The following is a 21,742-nucleotide window of genomic DNA, read 5'->3' as shown; positions in this document are numbered from 1 at the left end:
TATAGATTTCAATCTACTAATATCCAGTGTCTCAAATATGAAATAAGCCTCAGTGACAATAAATTGTATCCTCTTCAACAAAAAATCAAATTTGCTTGGTATTGAATTCTTTTTTTTTGCAGTAATCTCCTTTGGAGGTTGATGGTCATTATAGCTATCCTAACTTTTTATTATTACATAGTTCTCCCGGTGTCACATATTTTGCGGAATATATATTACAAATTCTTCTTCGTCATAATTCTTGATTTTGAAACTATTTAACCAGTATATTATATATTATACATATTTTTTTATTTATTACCATTTATGGCTTAACTCATGGATATAAATGTTATTATAAATATTTATTTTAACTTGTTCATTTTTAACCAATACTTTTAAACAACCTATTTTTTATGGTTAAAATATAACATTTATCATATTATATACATTTTGACATTTTATATAAATAAAAAAAAAAAAAAAAAAAAATTTTAATTAAAATTTTGAAATATTAACTTCTGCACTCTTGGTTAGTTTTCTTCAACAGATTATTGATTATTATACATAATATAAAAATAAAAAAAAAAAAAAAATGTGTAAAAAAAATAATATTACTTCCTTATACGAAAATTTCAAAAAAAAAAATATTATAGTATTATTTATAAATTAGCATAATATAAAATAAAAAAAAAAAAAAAAAAAAAAAAAAAAAATATTTAAAAAGTTTATAAATTATTACACACAAATCACAGTCACATATTTATAATATGGAATATTATTTAAACAGATTTTTTTTTTTTTTTTTTTTTTTTTTTTTTTTTGTTGTATAGAATTAAAATGGTTTAAAGAGAATTAACAAAAAAATAGAATCTATGATTTAATTTAGATAAATAGCCCCTCCCCCCCCATTGTTTTCAATTGCCAGTTAATAAAAACATCGAAAAACTATCTCACATTAAGAAGTAGAGCTAATTTATTAAATGACTTAAATGACTAAAAGCTAATATTACTAATATAATTATACTAAATATAAAATTAAAAAAAACAATCCAATAATAACTGAATTATTTACACTTTGTTTTTATAAATATAAAAGGTGATTCTTTCGAATAATACTTTTTACTTTTCCACTATTTCAGCTTTATGCGTAATTTCTTAATAATAATGGTTAAATTAATTGTGTATATAATAATCAACAATTATTATTTGAAATATTATTATAATTAACTTCCTAATACTTAAGCAAACATATAATACATGGGCATTATGACAATATCACAGGGCATAACAAAAGTCCCTGGCAAACTGATAGAACAAAGCACAGACATAATACATAATATAGTACAGCTTTAATCTGTTTTCTTAAATGATTTTGTAATAAAATTATCAAAAAGGTGATATATTTGGTAAATTTGCATACTTTTCACAAATAGTTAGTATGCGATGACACTCATCGTGTAAAAATATCTCTTAGGCCAAAGGCGAGGAGCCAAAGGAGATGTTTCTTGTAACCCTCAGGGCATTATTTTCTGACTAACGCTTTTATGCGTCTCAGAAATAATAAAACTCTTAAAATTAGGACTGCTTTTTTGTCTTAAGTGAACGCAAATTTATTTTATAATTCTGTTTTCTTATCCAATTAATTTTTACATGTTCTGGCGCTTTTTGTAAAATTTACACCATGCCATTATCCAGATAATTATTTTATCGCACAACCCAATCAAGAATATTTAGAATACGTTATTTTTGTACCAAGCTGGAAACCATTTTGGATTAGATATAGGTATAACACTTTGCATTTTATATGTTTTAGGAAATATCTGATTTTTAGCCGTTTTAGTTTGTTGACTAGGACCTACCAACAATTCATATCTATATTTATTTTGAATGTGGTAGACAATGATTCAGTATTGAAACAAAAAGACTTTCGGACTTTCATTGTCTTTATTTATTATGTTTACACAACGTTTCGGCCAGAAGTATCACTCACCGTTAAGTGAACTTGATAATGTGAACTCTGAACTGAACATTTTTTTAGCGTCCTATCTATATTAATAGGAACTCTGCAAATTTCCTAGGCCATACTGGTATGGCCTGATACTTTTTAGGACAAACTAGAATGGTCTGATTTGTCTTAGGAAATATCAGATTTGACCTGCTTTATGGAAAACTTCAACCCAGAAGATCAGAAGTCACTCTATTTTGTATTTTAAATAATAAAAATTTGACGCCAAGTAAGTATTGAAAAATAGATATTTTAAATTTGTATGTGTTTTAGAAGTCGAAGGATAAAGCCAAGCAAAAAGTTTTTCAAAATCCACAATTTTTACGAGGTCAAAGTTACCTCGATATAAATACGAGTAAACCTCGATGTAAACTGAATTGCAATCTTTTTACCTAAGAAATAACGCAGTTTTTACCTGTAAATATGATTTAAATTATAAAACAAAAGGTTCACTTTTTCATTAAAAGATAGCAACTAAACAACATTTATTGGTTTCAGCAAGAATTCCTTTGGTGGCATTTTGAATTATTGTATCAATGAAATTCCTATATTGATCATCATATGTCAATACATTTACACATGACGAGGTTTCAGTTTCCCTTTCCAACGTTTTCTTCATAAAGGTTTATTTCCACGTTAATTGTGTCATATATTATAAGACGGGGTATGATACATGATGTAGAATCAACAGAAATAGTATTATTGTCTATTGAAACCACTAGATGCAAAATAGTTCTATAAGGCCATTTCAAATCAAATATGTCCTAATACAAATCAGACCATTCTAGTCTATATTAAAAGGATCAGGTCATGTTATATAGTACAACCTAGGAAATTTGCAAAGCTCCTAGAAACGATAGGAACTTTTAGTATGTCCAAGGATAAAATAAAACGGCCTTAAATCCTTAAATATCCTTAAAAATATCCTTAAATATGTAACATATGCAAATAAAAACATGAGCCGCTCTAGTTTCAACTAATTGTCAGTAAATTGCTTTATTTTACAGACATGTTTTGCAAATTATTGATCATTTGATTAGTAATGTTTCTCAATTATATTATAACATGGTTTCCCATAATGCATAAATGTGCAAATTTGTTTTCCAATTGTACTTATAATATTCTCATACATCAATTAAATATATAATTTTTTTTTATTAAAGTATTATACCATTCTATGCACAAGTCAGATTTGTATTTTTATACACAGATAATTTATTTTATATTGTAAACTCGCCATAAATGAATTAACCACCCATATGTCTCTGTAGAGTATATGATTGGCATTCAAGTTAAAATTTATCACATTAGAAATTATTATTATATCAAATTTCCTATTTTAAATTATAATATGATCGTTATTTGTGGCAGTTTATAGTTTAAGTTTAAAATTTTTTCAGCTAGATATACCAATAATAGTTGAATAGTAAAAATTAAAACTTCAGATATCATACAAACAGCATTTATTTAAAAATAAATAAATACTAGATACGTAAAAGATTTACTTTTACATTACAGAATATATACAGTGTCCGCAAATAATAATTGAACACGATTTAATGATCAGGTCCTTATCATAGCAGTCGTCATCAGTCGATTGACATCATAGGCAAATAACACTATAAAATGATTACACAAATGAAATAAATACTGAAAGAATGGTCGTAGTACAAATGTGTGTAAAGTAATACTAAAACTAAACACATATAAATGAAATTATAGTAATATAATACAAAATTAAAAATTAAAAACTAAATAAGTATAACGCTAATGCAGTTAGTGGCGGTGACAAATAGAATTATTTTTAAACAGATATATTGTAAGTATATCGATTTGTGTACATATCTGTTGAAAAATAATATTTTTAAGACTAGGTAAGAGTTATAGATATAGGTGAGAGTTAAGTTGAAATCCTTGGCATTTTTAGGAAAAGGTACTAATATATTTGTCAGTCCTCATCACTTCATTAGACAAATACCCGCATCCTTTGCAATATTTATTACTAGATTGGAAAATAAACTGCAATCAGTACGAGTATCCGTTTCCGTTACTCCCGGGATATCCGTTGCCATTGCCGTTTCCATTGCCCCCATTGCCGTTTCCGTTGCTGTATCCGTTTCCATTTCCGTTTCCATTGCCATTTGGATAAGAGTATCCGTTTCCGTTACCGTTTCCATTGCCGTTGGGATAGGAGTATCCGTTTCCATTACCGTTTCCATTTCCATTTCCACCTTAGAAGATAAGAATTATATTAAAAAACAAACGAAATTTTTTTTTAAATAAATAGCTGTAATAAAAACTGTAGGTAGCACCATCAAATATTGGTTGGTTTGGTCGCCACGCCTAACTTATTCGACTGTTCTAAGTTACATTAAAGTTTATTTTATTGGTATAAGAATATCTTTATAAATTTTTAAGACAGATATACATTAAAAACATAAGAATTCTAGTACTCACTCTTAATCAGAAAATGAGTCGTAGTAAGTAGGCGGTTAGCACTACAACATATTTTAATTGAAGCAAAATATTTTTTTTTTGAAAAAAAAAATAGAAGAGATACCCAGCAAATTTTGTCAAAAATCAAAATGTCCCACGTTGCAACTAAGATATTTTTGCCGATAGTTAATTTTACGCGAAATACTCAAAAAATAAACCATTTAATAGTATAATCAGAGTAACAGGTATTTTAATCAGATTAACTTTTAACCAATATGGAAAAGTAGAATTTGTCAAAAACCAAAATTCCTCAGATTGCAGCTTCTGAAATCGTTGAAATAACATAATAGTGTTACTCTAATCTGGATTCCAAAATAGTATTATTGAAACCAATAAGAAGGTTACGAAAGTTGTTAAAAATTGATAAAGGCAGTATTTGGTTGTCATAGTAGTTTCTCATATGTATACCATTCACACGCACTAGGAGTAGCAAGGTATAACCTGATATAGTAGAGCCGTCAGTACATTAGGTAGATACTGCTAATACTACGCTTCAGCCAACAATAATTGTTATCTTAGAATTGTGAATATAACAAGTATTCATTTAATGTTGATTCGACTGGATATTCAAACGACTGCTGTACCTCTGCACCAGAGAAGAACAATCGTATCTGCACTACTAGGTACCTGCTGCTGTTGTATTGGTTTATAATGATTTTAAAAGATATGAATTAAAGCAAACTACTAATCGAATTTGAGTTTAGTAATTACGGGAATAGAGGAAAATACCTCTGAATATTTGCAGTAAGAAATGTAATAGCAAAACAATTCAATAAATGATCTTAAGGACATTTTGCTATTTTTAGGAATGTTTACAGTAGATAATATGAAGTAAATATATTATTCACATGCAATATGCGGTATAAAACTACCTACCTACTGAGCCCATTTAGTAGAGTACAGTAAATGTACATTAAAAATAAAAATTAGAATGTACATTAGCAGATAAAACAACAAAAAAGTAAGTATTTTAAGTATTTTACTGTATGGCTCTGACACTTTAAAAGCTGAATATGTCTAGAAAACTAAAAACCAAGCTTGGAAAGAAGGGAAAGAAGTAAAAACTTAATTTGGAGATTTTTTTCTTTATGAAAAGAAAGTTGTAAGTTTAAAAAGGGCAATTCATAATTTTTTAACACTGAAGCCATAAATAATATTGGCTGAAGTTTAAGTGTATGTTCAATTTTAGTTCATTAATTACCTTCATAAGTGACTACCGGTTTGTACCCATCCAAGTCGGCTTCGTACGTTACAATTTGCTTTCTACCATCAGGAAGAAGGACGTTGTACTCGCCGGTAGTGAAATCTCCGTCTCTTTCCTCCTTGTGCCCAAATTCGTTTCCTGATTCTGGATCGCTTACTTGATACTCGAATTGGTACTTCGCAGGTTCCTATTTAATACAAATTACATTTAAATAATAATTGTATACTTTCAAATTAGCGGGTTAAAATACTAGAGTTAAGATGCAATGTAAAGAAATTCTAATTTGAATTTGTATCGTTTACTTTCCAGACAAAAATATTTTAAATTAGAAAAAAATATATAGACCAATATTCATACAAACTAAAATAAGTAATTGTAAAAGTAATTATTACCAGGTAGTAATTGTTTATTTTGAAGGTAATTTTATTAACGATGATAGTCTCTAAGAGAAAAATAAATGAGGATTTTTTAATACAGTTTAATATAAAAAAAAGTATCGCTCAGGCAGCTGTAGAAGTTAGTAATTGTATGGCTACCGCTGCTTCTGTAATTTTAATAAACATAACATCTTACCGTATGATCGAAAAAAAAACGGCGTCCAGTTGGCTGGGAAATGACGATCGATGACATTCCCTATATAAATTTATATATAAAATGACAACGATATACATTTTATAGCCATCGTTGACGCCGTTTTTTTTTCGATCATACGATATATCATATACAGAAAGATTGAGGCTTTTTGGTTTTACCTTATTAAGTAATTAATTGTTATCAGGTAGTAGGTAATTGTTAATTTTGAAGTGAACTTAATATGTAATTTTAACAGAACGTCAGCGGTTTTTAATAGACGTATCTGTTAAAAAGAACTAAAATGTTCTTGAATAGTGGTAGTTAGATATTTTAAGTTATTGTTTCTTTGTTCTTTGTTTTTTTGCTTCCCATGACAGGAGGAGATATAACCTCCTGAAACGTTAAGCATTTTTTTTGTTCGTTAGGCAAATTTGTTTTATTAGTAAAATACCCATGTCAACATTGGTCACGCACTGATATTAACAAAAATATAGTTATTTTTTATACAAGACGATAATGCAATTTTATCGTCGTGTCGAAAATAATATTTTTTTTCCATAGCGCGTTACGTTTTAAAAAATATTCAGAAATCATTATTTCAAGGAATTTATTACGAGTAGAGAACATATTGTGCTGGGTTGGCGTTGGTTTCTATGTAATTTGACAAATAAATAAAGCTGTCTCTTTAGTTGTTAGTTTTGAGTCAATTTTTGTTAATTCTTTTTCGTGTCGATTGCTGATTGGAGCCAAAAATGGCTCAAAACGAAATAAGTAAATTACCAACAGATATTCAGGCTGACCATTTAAATCTCGAATAACTTATGAAAAGGAATACAAAAATTTTCAAAGATGGAAGCAGTTAAAAAACGTGCGAGAAGAAATAAAGTTTTAACCTATCCTCGCTGTTAAAGTATCATTTTATCTACACTTGGGGTTAAAGTACTATTTTATCTACCATTTTTGATAGATATAAGACAATTTTAACAGTTGCTATGGAAAAAGCTATTTTATTTTGTTGATTTTCTTACAGTGCGAGTATAGAAATACGCAGAAGCCTTTTTTGGACAATATTCATAAGTTTTAAAGAAATCACTTACAGTACTTTCTTCTGGCGCTCCATTAGCATAACCTCCATTTGCAGCGTATCCATTTCCGTTGCCGTTTCCATTGGCATAACCGTTTCCATTACCGTTTCCGTTGGGTACTCCATATGTTGGTTTAGGTTTTCCATTTCCTAGTATATTTTCCTTATTAAAATAGGTTTATTTAAAAAGGATATTATTATTTTACCATTGCCATTGCCATTTCCATTTCCGTTACCGTTTGGAACACCATATGTTGAACTTGGTCTGCTATATCCTGTGTTAAATTATGTAAAATTAATTAATTGGTAAATTAATGAATATTTATTGACTAACCGTTGCCATTGCCGTTGCCGTTAGAGTATCCGTTTCCGTTGCCGTTGCCGTTTCCATTTGTAGGGACACCATATACTGGTTTTGGTTTGCCATTACCTATATAAATAAAAAAAATTGGTTTTTAAATCCTAATTTGAAATATAAATATATTTTAGATTAACTAATTTAATTCAGATATGGTAGATTAGATTAAATTTTTGGTGTAGCTATCAGCCTGTTCTACTGCGACTTGCTACTATTAATGTAACATTTTGACCTACTTGGTTAACTTAGACAGACTAATTTAATATAACTGAGATCAGTTGAAGTTGAAGATTATTTGGCAAGTGATTGGCAAAATCAATAACTGGAATAATTTTTTGTATATATTTCTTTTCTTGTTTTAAAACTCTAAATTTTTAAATTGCATCCTTCATATATTTTTTTTTAAATTCTCTATACTGAACTGGCCAAAAACTAATGATCGCATATGTTATATACATTTCTGTATACATATTACTTACTCTTTAACAAAGATGAGTACTAATAAAATTTACAATAATTTAAACAAATATATCTTTGAACTTTGATAATTGTTAGCATTAAAATAAGAACTAGATTAAATATTATAATTTATTATAAATCATATATTAGGTCAGCATGTTTACCGATTTATATAAAAACAAAAGAAAATGAGTTATACCGTTTCCGTTTCCGTTTCCATTTCCATTGCCATTACCATTGCGGGGAACTCCATATGTTGGTTTAGGACGGCCATTACCATTGCCATTGCCGTTACCGTTACCATTGCCATTGGGAGGCAAATATTGTCTTCCATTTCCGTTCGAGTATCCGTTGCCATTACCGTTGCCATTTTTACCATTTCCATTTCCGTTACCTAATTAAAATTATTTAATTAAATAAATAATTAGTAGAAAATAATATAGATTATACAACTCTATGTATATTTTTCCTATATATAGAAGGATGTGATTAATAAGTGATAATCATTTAAGTGATTATCGCTTGGTGGCCATATTGTAATTGTCATTTTTTGAAATATTAATTCAGAAGTCATTTCTATCAGTTCCACAAAATATCCCGTCAATTCTTATTACAAAATGGCAAAAATGTGTAAGATAAGAAGGATGTATGTACTTTATTTCGTTGTATAATCTTTTGAATACAACTTGATGATTCGGGATTACCTAATACTTTTGCCTGACACTCAATGCGATATCGGCAACACTACTCCTCCTTCAGAGTCGTGGTGTTGCCGGGTAACGCATTTCGTGTCAGGTGAAAGTATTATTCGGTAATCCCGAAACATCTTGTGGTATTACATTCGAAAATCATTTACTTACCATTTGGTACGCCATATGATGTAGAAGGTGGACCATACACAGCTGGTGGCGCTCCATTACCATTTCCATTTCCGTTTCCATTTGGAGGAAGGTAACTGGTACCAGGCTGCTGATCACTGTTTACGTCATAACCATTACCGTTGCCATTACCATTTCCTGAAAATAATAGTTTGACTTAAGTTTTAAGTGCATATTTTATTTTAGTTGTTACTTATTTTTAGAATTAAAATTAAAATAGACACTTTAAAACAATATAACTTTTTAAGCATATGAGTCTATATTGGGTCTAAACATTTTTAGTTATTGGGTGGATATTGAGTATATTAACTTTATATATCTTGAAAATATCAGTTATTTAAAAGAAACTTTGTAGGAGTCTGAGAAACTCTGTGGTACCTACGGATGACAGATTGATCGAATAATCTGGATTGATTGTGATCAATCGACTTGACAGTTATTGTTATTTGTCATTGTTGACATTTCTATTCAATTTTTCTCTTACATTTCAATATCTTTTTGGATTAATTTATTTAAATTTAATTTTCTGTATAGTTTTTTATGAATTTATCCGATAATTTAATAGTTATTCTGGTATTCGGGTGAAAAAATCCAACAAATGATCATTGATGAAGAAGATCATTAAACTCGGTTCAGATGTTCTTGAGTTATAAATGGTGTAACTCACTAAAGATTGTTTTGTTTATTTAAATTTTAGTTTTAAAAATATCCAATCTCATCCGGCCTCTAACCAGTGTGAATAGATATTGTGTCAAAATATAGTTGACACTTTTACATAGGAAACAACAGATCTACGATGTGAGAGTTCAAACTTCACCATCGTCTAGGGTCGCTAAACTCGGTGATCAATAGAAAACCAGCGTTTAGACAAAACATTTAATACTTTTTTCATTAAAATATTCGTACCGTTTCCATTTGCTGGAGCTCCATAAACAGGAGCCGGAGGTCCTCCATTATATCCATTACCATTTCCGTTTCCGTTGCCGTTTCCATTTCCGTTCCCCAATGGAATACCTGGTTGGTAGCCTGGTGGTCCATATCTCGAGCTTGGGCCGCCATCTATTCGTAAATAGAGGGAGAAAATAAAATAGATACAGCGATAACACAACATTAGTTATATCTTACTTCCGTTTCCATTCCCATTTCCATTTCCGTTTGGCGGTAAATATGAATTAACTGGTGGTTCTGTTCTTACGACAGCGGTCCAAACCAACAAAAGACAGGGTATAATCTAGAAAAAAATATATAATGTTTAATAATACATTTTTTTTTATTAATAAAAATTTATATTGATATACAAATTACTAGAATTATATATATATTTATGGAATAAGTGGGAATTTTTTTAATCTTGTTTTTTATTATGATAAATATTTAACAATTTTCTTCTGCACATCTCTAAATTGCTTTATTTAAGGTTACAACATTTTTAAAATCCACACTTTAACAAGTTTAAATTAATTACATATTTTTTATGCTAATAAATGTCATTAGCAACAGAGATTTGTAAAATAAAATCAGGATTAGTGGCATACTGTACAATAATATCACGTAGAACAATTCTAAATTAGGCGATATTTTAAAGTAAACCTTGTACAACATTCCTTCTTTGATGTAAATGTAATATACTAACAAGATATTACTATATATAAAAATAAAGTAAAAAATGCCAGAATGAATGAAGAAAGAATTTCATTTAAATGAAAATTCTGAATTAACGTTAATTCCTTTTGTAGAATTTATGGAAGATTTACAGATTTTGATTTTTTGAACTAAACTAGAATACTTGGGTGTTAAAAAATTTAGTGTTTTTATTTTGCTGTATAACACCAAAGGTTCCAACCCCCAACTGTAATCTTAATAAATATCTGCAGAATTTGAAATATGACATATTATATAACAAGTATATTTCTCAGGATCAGCTATCGGCATAGAAAAGTATTGTAATCAATATATGGCTAAAGCTTAGAACAAGTTAAAAAGTTTCATTATGAACAGGTCTTAATTATAAATAAGATAGAAATTGATATCAAATTAATACTTGCTATAAAAAAACCGCGTCCAATTGGCTTTGAAATGATGGTTGATGACATTTCTCATATAATAATTTTGCATAAAAATTGACAGTGATCTTCAATTCCATTTTTTTTTTCGATCTTATGGTATATACAACTTTTTCAAATTAAATTCTTATATTATAAAAAATTACTCTCAAATCAGATTTAAGTACTTATACGATGTTAGGTACAAGAAGCTATGACTAGCCTACCGATTTTTTGAGTTATCTACATTAAAGATTTATAAAATTTGCAACACACTATCATTCGTCTTTAGATGTAAATTTATTAGATAAAAGATCGCGTGTAATTTGTAGATGTCTCTACATTGCTATCAGCAGTTTACTTGTAATATTATTTAATAATGTTTTATCTAAATAATGATGTATAAAGAAAAAAATAGTATCGTAGTATATTTTTTTTTAAATGTTTCTTCTTTTTATTTCATAAAAAAAATCAGTTGTGAAATAAAACAGAAAATCTAGGTTTAGCTCAAATTCCAATAAAAAATATATGTATTGAAAAAGGTTACAATAACTTACAACATTTTTCAATACAGAATTTATGAATTGTGAAGTTTTTAAATTATGGTGCCCGGTGGCGTAGAGGTACAGCTCTCGTCTACCAATACAAAGGTTGTGGGTTCGAGTCCCACAGCCGGCATTTCATCAGCCGACTATTTTTAATAAAATAAAAATAGTTTGGGTACCTAGGTCGACTCAGCCTTAAATGAGTACTTGGGATTCACAATCCTGAGGTAATAATAGGCGGTTGAACCGTAATGTTAGTCACATTACCTTCCTTGTATACCGAACGGCTCTAGCATGGCAAGCTGTATCTTGCCTACTCCCAAGGCATTAAACGCTATATACGGGAGCTATTATTATTAAGTTTTTTTTTATTTAAGTTACATCATTTTTTTTTATAGTTACTGTTAATCTCATGGAAATGAAAAATTAAAAGAAATAAACTTCAAGAATTTATTTGGATTATGTTGTTAAGATGATAAAGCTGCTCAAAATATAAAATGTGTAACTTTTGTAGTAAATAATAATACTTGAAATTACTACTGGATACTGGAAATTTAGTACCAACTGGAACTAGTTATATTTTCAAAGAAAGTAATATTCACAATATAATTATTATTATCATAATTATTATTAATATATTTGTCTATATTCTCGACTAATGTTCGATACTGTTGTAATGACTCTGTGATGGTATTAAATAATGTAGGCAAAATAACAAGTTTAAGATTTTCTTGTGTATTTAGTTTCTTAGAAGTACATCTTACTTGTTCCATCTTTTGAAGTTACGTTTTTGCACTATACCAGATTGAGTAAATTAATTCCATTTACCACTAACTACTAACTAACTATTTGCAATGTGTGTATGTATCTAAACAATCGTCAAACGCTGAATGAAGCTTTGGAAGACGATCTTCCTCTTATATGCATTAACGGTCGTGATGCACAATCATGTATTTAGATCAGAAGAGACGTTGATGCGATTTTTTTGTGCAATAATTTTTGTCGTAAGAAAATGAATGCAGGAATGAAAATTTACTTTTGGTAAGTTGGAATAAGAAATAACTCAAGTTTTTTTTATTTTTGTTATTCTGGAAATATCTTAGTTGCTTTACTTGAGATTGGATCTTAATTACAGAACTATGAAGACTAATGTATATTACTTGCACCTTAAATTTCTTTATTGTAATTTGACCTAAACCAAACTAGTACTTTTCATTAGACAAACAAAATCAGTGATTAAAAAACAGAAAACCTAGATTGAACTACCAATCAAATCGCAATAAAGAATATTTGGATGCAAAAAAGTTACAGTAGAATAAAGAAACTTCAATAAAGAAGTTGGGAAATTGTAAAGTTTTGAAATTGAAGTTAAACCATATTTTATAGTTAATGTCAATCTTTAGAAATTATAGGATTTGTGGAAGAAATAACATTAATGAATATATTTGAAGTAGGTTATTAAAACGACAAAGTTGTTGGAAATATAAAAGTTGTAGCTTTTATATTAAATCTACTTGAAATAACTATTTTTGTGCTGAAAATTTTAATACCAGCTGGACTTAGTTGCATCTTCAAAGTAAGTAATATACACAACATAAAAAAAACAATATTTGTCTAGGTACATTGTCAACTAATGTTTGAAACTGCTGTAATGACTATATCATGGTATTATTGTTACTCTTCCACTGGACGCGCATTTCGTCAATCATGTTAGCATCACCAACAGATGATTAAATCTCAGTACTTTTCTTCAGTTTTAGTCATCTGCTGATAATTCTAACATAGTTAGCGAAATGCTCTCCAGTGCAAAAGTAAAGTGTTTTGGTGTAATGTGGTAAATTAGTGTTTAATTTTGGTGTAACACCAAAGGTTCCAACCTCTAACTGTAATTATTTTCTAATATAATAAATAATGAAAAAGTACAGATGCTTATGCAGAAAAAAAAGACATTAAAGTTTTTTTTGGAGCTTCTTAGAAGTTGAACTTACTTTTTCCATCTTTTGCACTTATATTTTTGCACTATACCAGATTGAATAAAGCTAATTCCATATACCACTAACTACTAACTAACTATATGTAATGTATGTATGTATCTAAAGAATTGTCAACCGCTGAATGAATCTTCGGAAGACGATCCTCCTCTTATATACATTGACGGTCGTGATGCACAATCATGTATTTAGATCAGAAGAGACGTCGAGGCGATTTTTTTGTGCAATAATTTTTGTCGTTAGAGGATGAATGCGGGGGAAAGAATCTGTCGTCCCCATTGAGAATTTCGCGAGTATGGAAGGTACCTCAGCGTACTATACGATTGAAATCGATACGTTATTGCTTTCACACGGTTTAGTATGGTACTTTTGGAAAATAAATTTGAATACTGCTCTAGAAATACTTATTTTTTCTGTTTCAAAATTTATTTAGAATTATTTCTTGGTGCGTATTTTGAATAAATGTGATTCAATCTTGGTAATTTATTTGTTTTTTTTTTAAATCAGTTATGAAAAAATTACTATGAAAGAACCGATCGGCTCCCAAACGGAAAATTAAATGCTTTTCTTATCCAATACAATATAAATAAATGTATTGCTCAGGCATTTGTAGATGCTAGCACTGTATTGCTATTACATTTTCGTTTTTTAAAATAACACCATTGTGGTTAAGTTAAATTAATTATTAAAAAAATTAACAGTGATAATGCAGTAAATTTTATTATGATATAGTATTTTCTATTGTATTTCAATATATTTCTAAATTGTTTTCTATTATTTCAATTTCAATTTCTATTCAATATTGTTTAGTATGTCACCGCTTTGCAGTTGAAATAGATATTACCATAATAGGAATTTCTATTATGTGACACATTCCTATTCAACTTTACTGGATCCTATTCATATAGGCTCCTGTTCAACTTTAGGAATTCCATGTTCCTACATAGGCAAGAAAATACAAAAAAGAAAATACTTGTTTTAATGTTATTAACCTTGAGCATATGTTAGATTTGAATATACTCAAATAGATATCTTTTTAAATGTAGAGCATGGAATTCTTGATCAGAATTGCTTAAATTGATCAAATATATATTTGTCTGAAAAGATCTGGCTACATCATTTCGAGAAATGGAATTGCTTGCCCCAAAATGATATAGTAATGAAGTATGCGTTTGGCAAATTTAACTTGAATTTTCAGAGCATAAATCGAAAAGTCCGATATTATTTAATGATAGATTAGATATTCTGAAAGCAAGTATACGGTTGAAGTTAGATTTTTTTTTCTCAATTATTACAGCAAAAATAATAATCTTGTGCTCTTTATTCTTAAAATTTACATTTTTACCAGAAATTTAAATATATAAATATAATAAATAAAACAACGTATCTATAACCATTTATTTTTAACAGAAAAAAAAACGCATCTTACCTCAAAAAAATATTTTGAGGTTAGAACATTTTTCTCTTTTATTTCACGAAAAATTACATTTTTACTCACCTTAAGCTCTATTTTTGTCTTAAAAAACATAATATATCGGGTGCGTCTCAAAAGTGACTCACCCCTATAACTTTTTTATTTCTGTAGATAAAAAAACGGGATTTGGTATGTTAGTATACGACATAAATTAGGATGGATTGACGTATTCAATTGTTTCGGTCACTTCCTGTTTCACCGGAAATGACTACAACTTTTGATTTTTAAATGGCACCCTCGGTATTTTTTTAATGTATTCCACAGAAAACTATGAATAGAATGACACTCTGAATAGAATGCCATATCATATGGCAACTTTTGACTTTTTCGCATATGGTTTATTTGAAATTGTAGCATGCAGTTTATAAAGACAATTTGACTCGAAATATCAAGTGTGTGGTACCAAATTATTCGTAAAAAAATGCTTTTTTCAAATATGCTAATGAGCCCAAGTTAATATGCACCCTGGTTCCTTTTAAAAAAATTGAAATATAATTAAAAATACGATTTGAGCATCTTTTAGCCGGCCAGGACAAGACAATAAAAACATTAGAGGCTCAAATCTCTTTTTCCAAGGCTCGTTGATTAAAAAGTAGTGTTTTTCGCAGCCATGGCATTCTAGAGTGAAATGTAAAATACATTTTTTTTAAAGCGAAAATGTCAAAAGTTGACATATAATATGTCATTCTATACAAAGTGTCATTTTCTATCGAATAAAGTAAAAAATACCGAGGGTGCCGTTTAAAAATCTAAAGTTATAGCCATTGTGAAACAGGATCGGTCTAAAAACAATTGAATGCTTCAATCAATTCTAATTTATGTCATTATATAACATACCTACCAAATCTCGTTTTTTTTATTACAACCTGCAATATACGGCATGTACGGGACTATTTCAATCGTGTACCAGAATGGTATGGTCAATGTCTCCGAATGTGTCGCACGGTGCTCTTCGGTTCGAAATGTCAAAAAACGCGTTCTTCTCTAATGGCCCGTTTGAAAATCTCCAATTACATAAAAATGTGTTAATTGGTCATTGGAAGCGCATTAGGGCGCGATCGTTCGCCGCCATGTTTAGTCGTCTTTTATTTGTTTATTAATTTGGTACGCTATTTGGGTGTGACATGTTAATGATTATTGTATAAATTTCGTAACATTTAATAGTGCCATTATTTTTAAAAAATCATTCTAGAATTTGCGATGTATGTTTTTAATAAGATTAACTATTTTTGCCCTCTCATAATAATTCTTCCATATATAGTGTTTACATGCCTTGGGACTAGCAAGGTACAGCTTGCTATAATCTCTATAACTGTATATAGTCGTCTGTATACAGGGTGCTTCAAAACAAATGCGAAAAACTTCAGGGGGTGATTCCTTGTTCAAAATAAAGGGTAGTTTGCTTTATAAACGTTGGGTCAAAAGTCGAGGGGGAGAAGGGAGAGAAGGGAGATATCGCGGTACAAAGATGGCGGAAAAGTAATGTTTTTATTTTTTATCTTGTAAACGACAAGCGATGGACTAATGAAATTTTATGAAAGCATTACTGTTATGAAAACACACTTTCTGGTAATTTTCTCACTTTTTCAAAATGAGTGGTAGGGGTATAAATAAACTACCCCTATCATTCTTGTTAACGAAATTTAAAGAAAAATCTTATCAAACATATGCGAAAAAATTAATTAATTAATTTTCATTTTAAAAAAGTGAAAAAATTACCAGAAAGTATGTTTTCATAACAGTAATGCTTCCATAAGTTTTCATTAGTCTATATCTTTTCGTTTTCAAGATAAAAAATAAAAACTTTATTTTTCCGCCATCTTTGAACCGCGATATCTCCCTAATGGTTGATCTTTGACCCAACGTTTATAAAGCAAACTACCCTTTATTTTTAACAAGGAATCACCCCCTGAAGTTTTTCGCATTTGTTTTGAAACACCCTGTATTTACTAGGAAAATGGTGTGGCTAGCACTACACTTTAACTGCCTCTTAATACCTTAGGATTATGAATCCTATCTACCTACTGGTTTCAGGCAGAGTTGATCTAGGTGCCCAAGTTAGTTTTACTTTTATCAAAAAATACCGTTTGATCAAATGCCGGCAGCAGTCGAAGAAACGACTGTAAAAATGCTGGACGAGAGTTGAAACACCTCTAGGCACACGGGTACTTGTACACTACTCTTTCTTGTCATAATTATAAAATTGGTTTAATAAGTATTTCTTGCATTATACACAAATTTAAAACATTTATTTTCCATAAACTGTATACACAGCTTTCCATTGTCAAAAAATTTTGTTTACTTTATGATCTTCTTCTTCAGATGCCTCTTTTGACGAATATTGCCGACTGTTTTTCCGCTGTTCTGACGAGTGTGTGGTTACCTCGCTGGTTACTCAATGCAGTCCATTCTTTAATGGTTTCTCTTTCATCCACGACATCTGTCTTGTGTCTGGACCTCGCTTACTTTCAATTTTATCTGTGACGTTAAGGTGTAGTAGGCGGTATTCCTGGTTGATAGTCACTCCTGAGAGTATGTTCAAAGTATTCCGATTTCTTTTTTGCTCTCTCTCTATCTCTAAGTTCGTGTGAAGTTAGACGGATTGATTAGATGTGTACTCTGTTTAGTATATCTTGAGCATCCGAGGAAATAACTAGATTTCGAAAGCTTCGATTTTCCTCATTCTAGAAACTTTGAAGGTCCAGGATTAATTCCACATAATAGAACAAAATAAATGTAACACTTAGTTTACACGTTAGATCCTTATTACAAAAGAATTGCCCTTTTTCAATAAAACATATTTAAACTTCACTTTATTTTCGTAATCTACAAAAAGAGAAACATATTTATCAAGGAAATTGTTGAACTGGCAACTTTGAGGAAGCTTTTTGAACTGCTGGCCATCTTCGTTTGTTTCTGAGTATTTGCATGTCACCTACTGCGTTTTACCTCGCCTATATGTCGGTAGTGGAGCACCAGTTTCAATCGTTTTGTTTCTTATACTTCTACATAAGAGAATATCTATATAATTACAGGAGAGCAGTATAAACTAAAAGTTAAAAAATTTACAACATTTTCCGTACTGGGTGGGTGTAATTACTGTTAGTTTGATCTATTCCACATCTCTTATAGTTTCTTTATAGCATTATTTCAAAAAAATTTTTTTTTTCAAAAGCCTTGAAAATGGTACGACTCAAGAAAGCGGCTGTTGATCTCGTATCACTAAGTTTCTTTTAGCGTACCTAACATCTGAAATACACAAAACACAACCTAAAACATATCTACACTTTTATACATAAACACAATTTTAGGGTATGTTAAAATATCACATCAGGCTTTAGCTTGTTACTATAAACTATACAGGGTGCTACAAATTCGAGGTACGAGCATTGGTATCTCGAAAACCGTAATAGATACGAAGATGGTTAAATAGGGGCAAAGTTGCGCCTTGGGATGTTCACCAAGATGCCATCAAAAAAGTTTTAAAAATTTCAAGGATTGCTGAGTTTTTTGGAAAAAACGAATTTTTTGGAAAATCAATTTTATTTTTCCCTGCCACTTTTAAAAAAATCAAAAAACTATTTGCACATTCTCATAGCCACTTTATTAGGGCTATCTGATAGTACTTTTAGATTTTCAAATTAGCTGATAATTTGTGAGATACAGAGGCCAACTTAATTTTTTTAAATACGGACTTGCATTTTCTATTGCAGGTTTTGAAAGAACTCGGTCTCCTGAGTATAATAATATGACACATTTGATACTTTTTTTTTTGTTTTGGGTACCTATAAAACAACAAAACTATTTAATTATTATTTAAAATTATTTCAAGTACGACTCTGGTTTTTTAAACTATTTAATCTGATTATATTCATTGCAACAATACTGATTAGCGGTAATTAACATTGCATAAGGAAAATAGAGCCAATTTAAAGATTCAAATAAATAATATCCTGGTCAGCAATTTAAAGATATTACTTTTAACTTTTTTTATTGTGAATTTATTGTGAATTATTTGTGAAAAGAATTGTGAATATGAATCTCAGTGTCCGATCTAATACTATTCATAATATTAATCGTAGTTATTATAAATAAATCAACTTCTATAAACTAGTTTCTAATGCTCTACATGTTCGAAAGGGTTACCATAAACAACTCATCTGCCTAGTTAATATTTTTATAGGCTTTTACGACTACTACTATCAGTTCTGCTTGCAGGTAATCTGATACCTCAAATCAGCTTATGTACACATATACATATGTCTACAGACTAAATGCTGCACTTCCAATATCCTATTAAAGCTGCTATTTCCCTAAATTGTACAGGTACAATTTGAACAGCCATACAGAGGTAATGTTTATGCAACATTGTTTGTCTAAACAATGTTGCCATGTTTATCGTTGAAAATAACAAAAATAAATTATTATATATCGGTTTTTTTAGAAGTAAAGTGATGTTTAACTATGAACGAGGGGTGTCTCACTTGGGTAAAAAAAGTAAATAAACTGCCAAAATATAATTCTACGGCCAAGCGACTGTCAATGACTGCGAAGAAGACTGCCTATGTCTGCCATATAATTTTAGCCAACAAGTTTAATTATAGCCAACTGCCAGCGACTACCAAGAAAATGTACATGTAATTCCATCGGTGAGACACCTCTGGATGTGGAATGTAAGGAAAAATTCTCTAGTTTGAGGAAAAATTACACATTATCAATTACATTTCCTCAAGACATACAACATTACTTTCCATAAGTCATCTACATATTAGAGCACAGCTAGAAAGAATTTTTGATATGTATTATTTCTTCGAACACTCGTGGTACTTTTTATTAAAATACATTTTAGATTATTACTGTACTTCTTGATGGACTTAGTAAATAACCACAAGGGATATACAGGGTGTCCCAGGCTGAGCGTGCATTAGAAGTTTCTAGAGAATCACAATATCTAGATCGGAGATTTTTTGCACAACATTGATTTAGAACGAGATCTATCGATTAAAAATATTTTCAATATGGCGGCGCTTCCGGAAATACCGGAAGTTGACAGCAACTTTCTTATTTTAAATGGACGCTCCTGTCTTTTATTACATACTTCAATTCTCTGTAAAATTCTATGAATATTGATGTAAAACACTCTATCCCTAATATTAACCGTTTTTGAGAAAAAAAAATAATTATAATTTTTGGACGAAAAAAACTACCTGTCAAAAAAATTTGTATAGCCTAAAAGTCAAATTTAGTGATTACCACAGCCACCTTGATATAAAGAGAAAACATGTGGCTATCTATTTCAAAAATTAAATTGTCATATAATAGTGGCGGTAGCTGTCATGGAATTGAGCGATTAAAAAATTATCATAAAGCATTTTTTTCAAATGGCAACCCCCTGTCATTAATGAAAATGTTTTTCAATTCGTTACTTTTTAGCTATACATGTTCCTGTACCTAAAATAAATCGTTTTTAAGTTAATTAAGATTTAATTTGGAAACGTATATTTTCCTTGATTTTATCTAGGTTCTTTTGACATTAAGTGTCAAACGGTCAGACAATTTCTTTCCAAAGTGTATTTATAAAAATATATCTCGTATTTTCGCTGTTTAGTGATATCCAATAGTTGATATTATTAATAATATTCCGTATGATCGAAAACAAACAGCGCAAAGTTGGCTTGGAAATGATGCTGCTTTTTGAACAAAGCGTCACAATATATGACATGGCCAGATTTAATGTTTTACATCACTTGACGTTTAAAGTCATAGGCTACTTGTTAAAACCAAGAAAAATATACGCTTTAAAACTAAATCTCAAATAACTTAAAAAACGATTTATTTTAGGTATAGGAACATGTAGAATCAAAAAGTAATGAATTGCAAAGCTAGTGAAATAAAAAATGGGTTTCCATTTGAAAAAAATGATGTATGATAATTTTTTAATCGCTCAATACTATGACAGCTGCGGCCATTCTTATATGACATTCGAACAATTTAATTTTTGAAACAGATAGCCACATGTTATTTCTTTATGACACAGTGGCTGTAGTAATCACCAAATTTGACGTTTTGGCTATACACATATTTTTGACAGGCAGTTTTTTTCGTTCAAAAATTTTAAATATTTTTTTTTCTCAAAAACGGTCAATGTTAGATATAGAGTGTTTAATATCAAATTTCATAAAATTTTACAGATAATTTAAGTATGTAATAAAAAATGGGAACACCCATTTAAAATAAGAAAGTTACTGCCAATTTCCGGTATTTCCGGAAGTACCGCCATATTGAAAATATTTTTAATCGATAGATCTCGTTGTGAAACTGTGATGTGCAAGAAATTTCCGAGCTAGATAATGTAGTTCTCTAGAAAGTTCTAATGCACGCTCAGCCTGTGACACCCTGTATATTCTGTCGCCAAAGCAGTAATAAACCAGATATTGATGAGGCATGATTTAAGAGCCGCGAAAAATCGTAACTCTACAGGCTGGTTATGAATAAGGTGTGATCACAGCAAACTTAAAATTAATGAATGCTGTTAAAATACATTCATCTTAATATCAAGCTTAAGGAGTAATTCAAAGTATATTGAGGATCATTTAAATAACAGTTTTAAACAATACCTTATTCGAAACCTAATTCTGATCGTGATTAAAA

At 29.6% G+C, this 21,742-nt stretch overlaps 1 protein-coding gene across 1 annotated transcript; it reads right to left on the bottom strand.

The window, feature by feature from the left end:
* Positions 1-3,854: 3,854 nt before the first annotated feature.
* On the bottom strand, positions 3,855-13,666 carry LOC115875119 (pro-resilin-like). The gene is made up of 10 exons (XM_030890514.1): positions 13,615-13,666; positions 10,195-10,270; positions 9,946-10,098; positions 9,022-9,177; positions 8,361-8,555; positions 7,679-7,774; positions 7,551-7,619; positions 7,358-7,494; positions 5,685-5,874; positions 3,855-4,218 (listed from the first exon to the last, which is right to left on the bottom strand). Exons 1-10 carry the CDS (start codon positions 13,621-13,623, stop codon positions 4,013-4,015), a joined length of 1,287 nt encoding a protein of 428 aa, XP_030746374.1. The 5' UTR covers positions 13,624-13,666; the 3' UTR covers positions 3,855-4,012.
* Between the last annotated feature and the right edge of the window lie 8,076 nt (positions 13,667-21,742).

This window comes from Sitophilus oryzae, unplaced genomic scaffold (assembly GCF_002938485.1).
Source record: "Sitophilus oryzae breed Bouriz unplaced genomic scaffold, Soryzae_2.0 scaffold_1322_pilon_pilon, whole genome shotgun sequence".
Lineage (NCBI taxonomy): Eukaryota > Metazoa > Arthropoda > Insecta > Coleoptera > Curculionidae > Sitophilus > Sitophilus oryzae.
This window is presented reverse-complemented; position numbering and strand designations above follow the sequence as displayed.

Excerpts from the sequence above, each read along its gene's own strand:
- LOC115875119 (XM_030890514.1), bottom strand. Across the intron at positions 9,178-9,945 it reads AGCTCCAGCAAATGGAAACG|GAAATGGTAATGGCAACGGT; the intron begins GTACGAATATTT and ends TATTATTTTCAG. Across the intron at positions 7,620-7,678 it reads CGGCAACGGCAATGGCAACG|GATATAGCAGACCAAGTTCA; the intron begins GTTAGTCAATAA and ends AATTTAACACAG.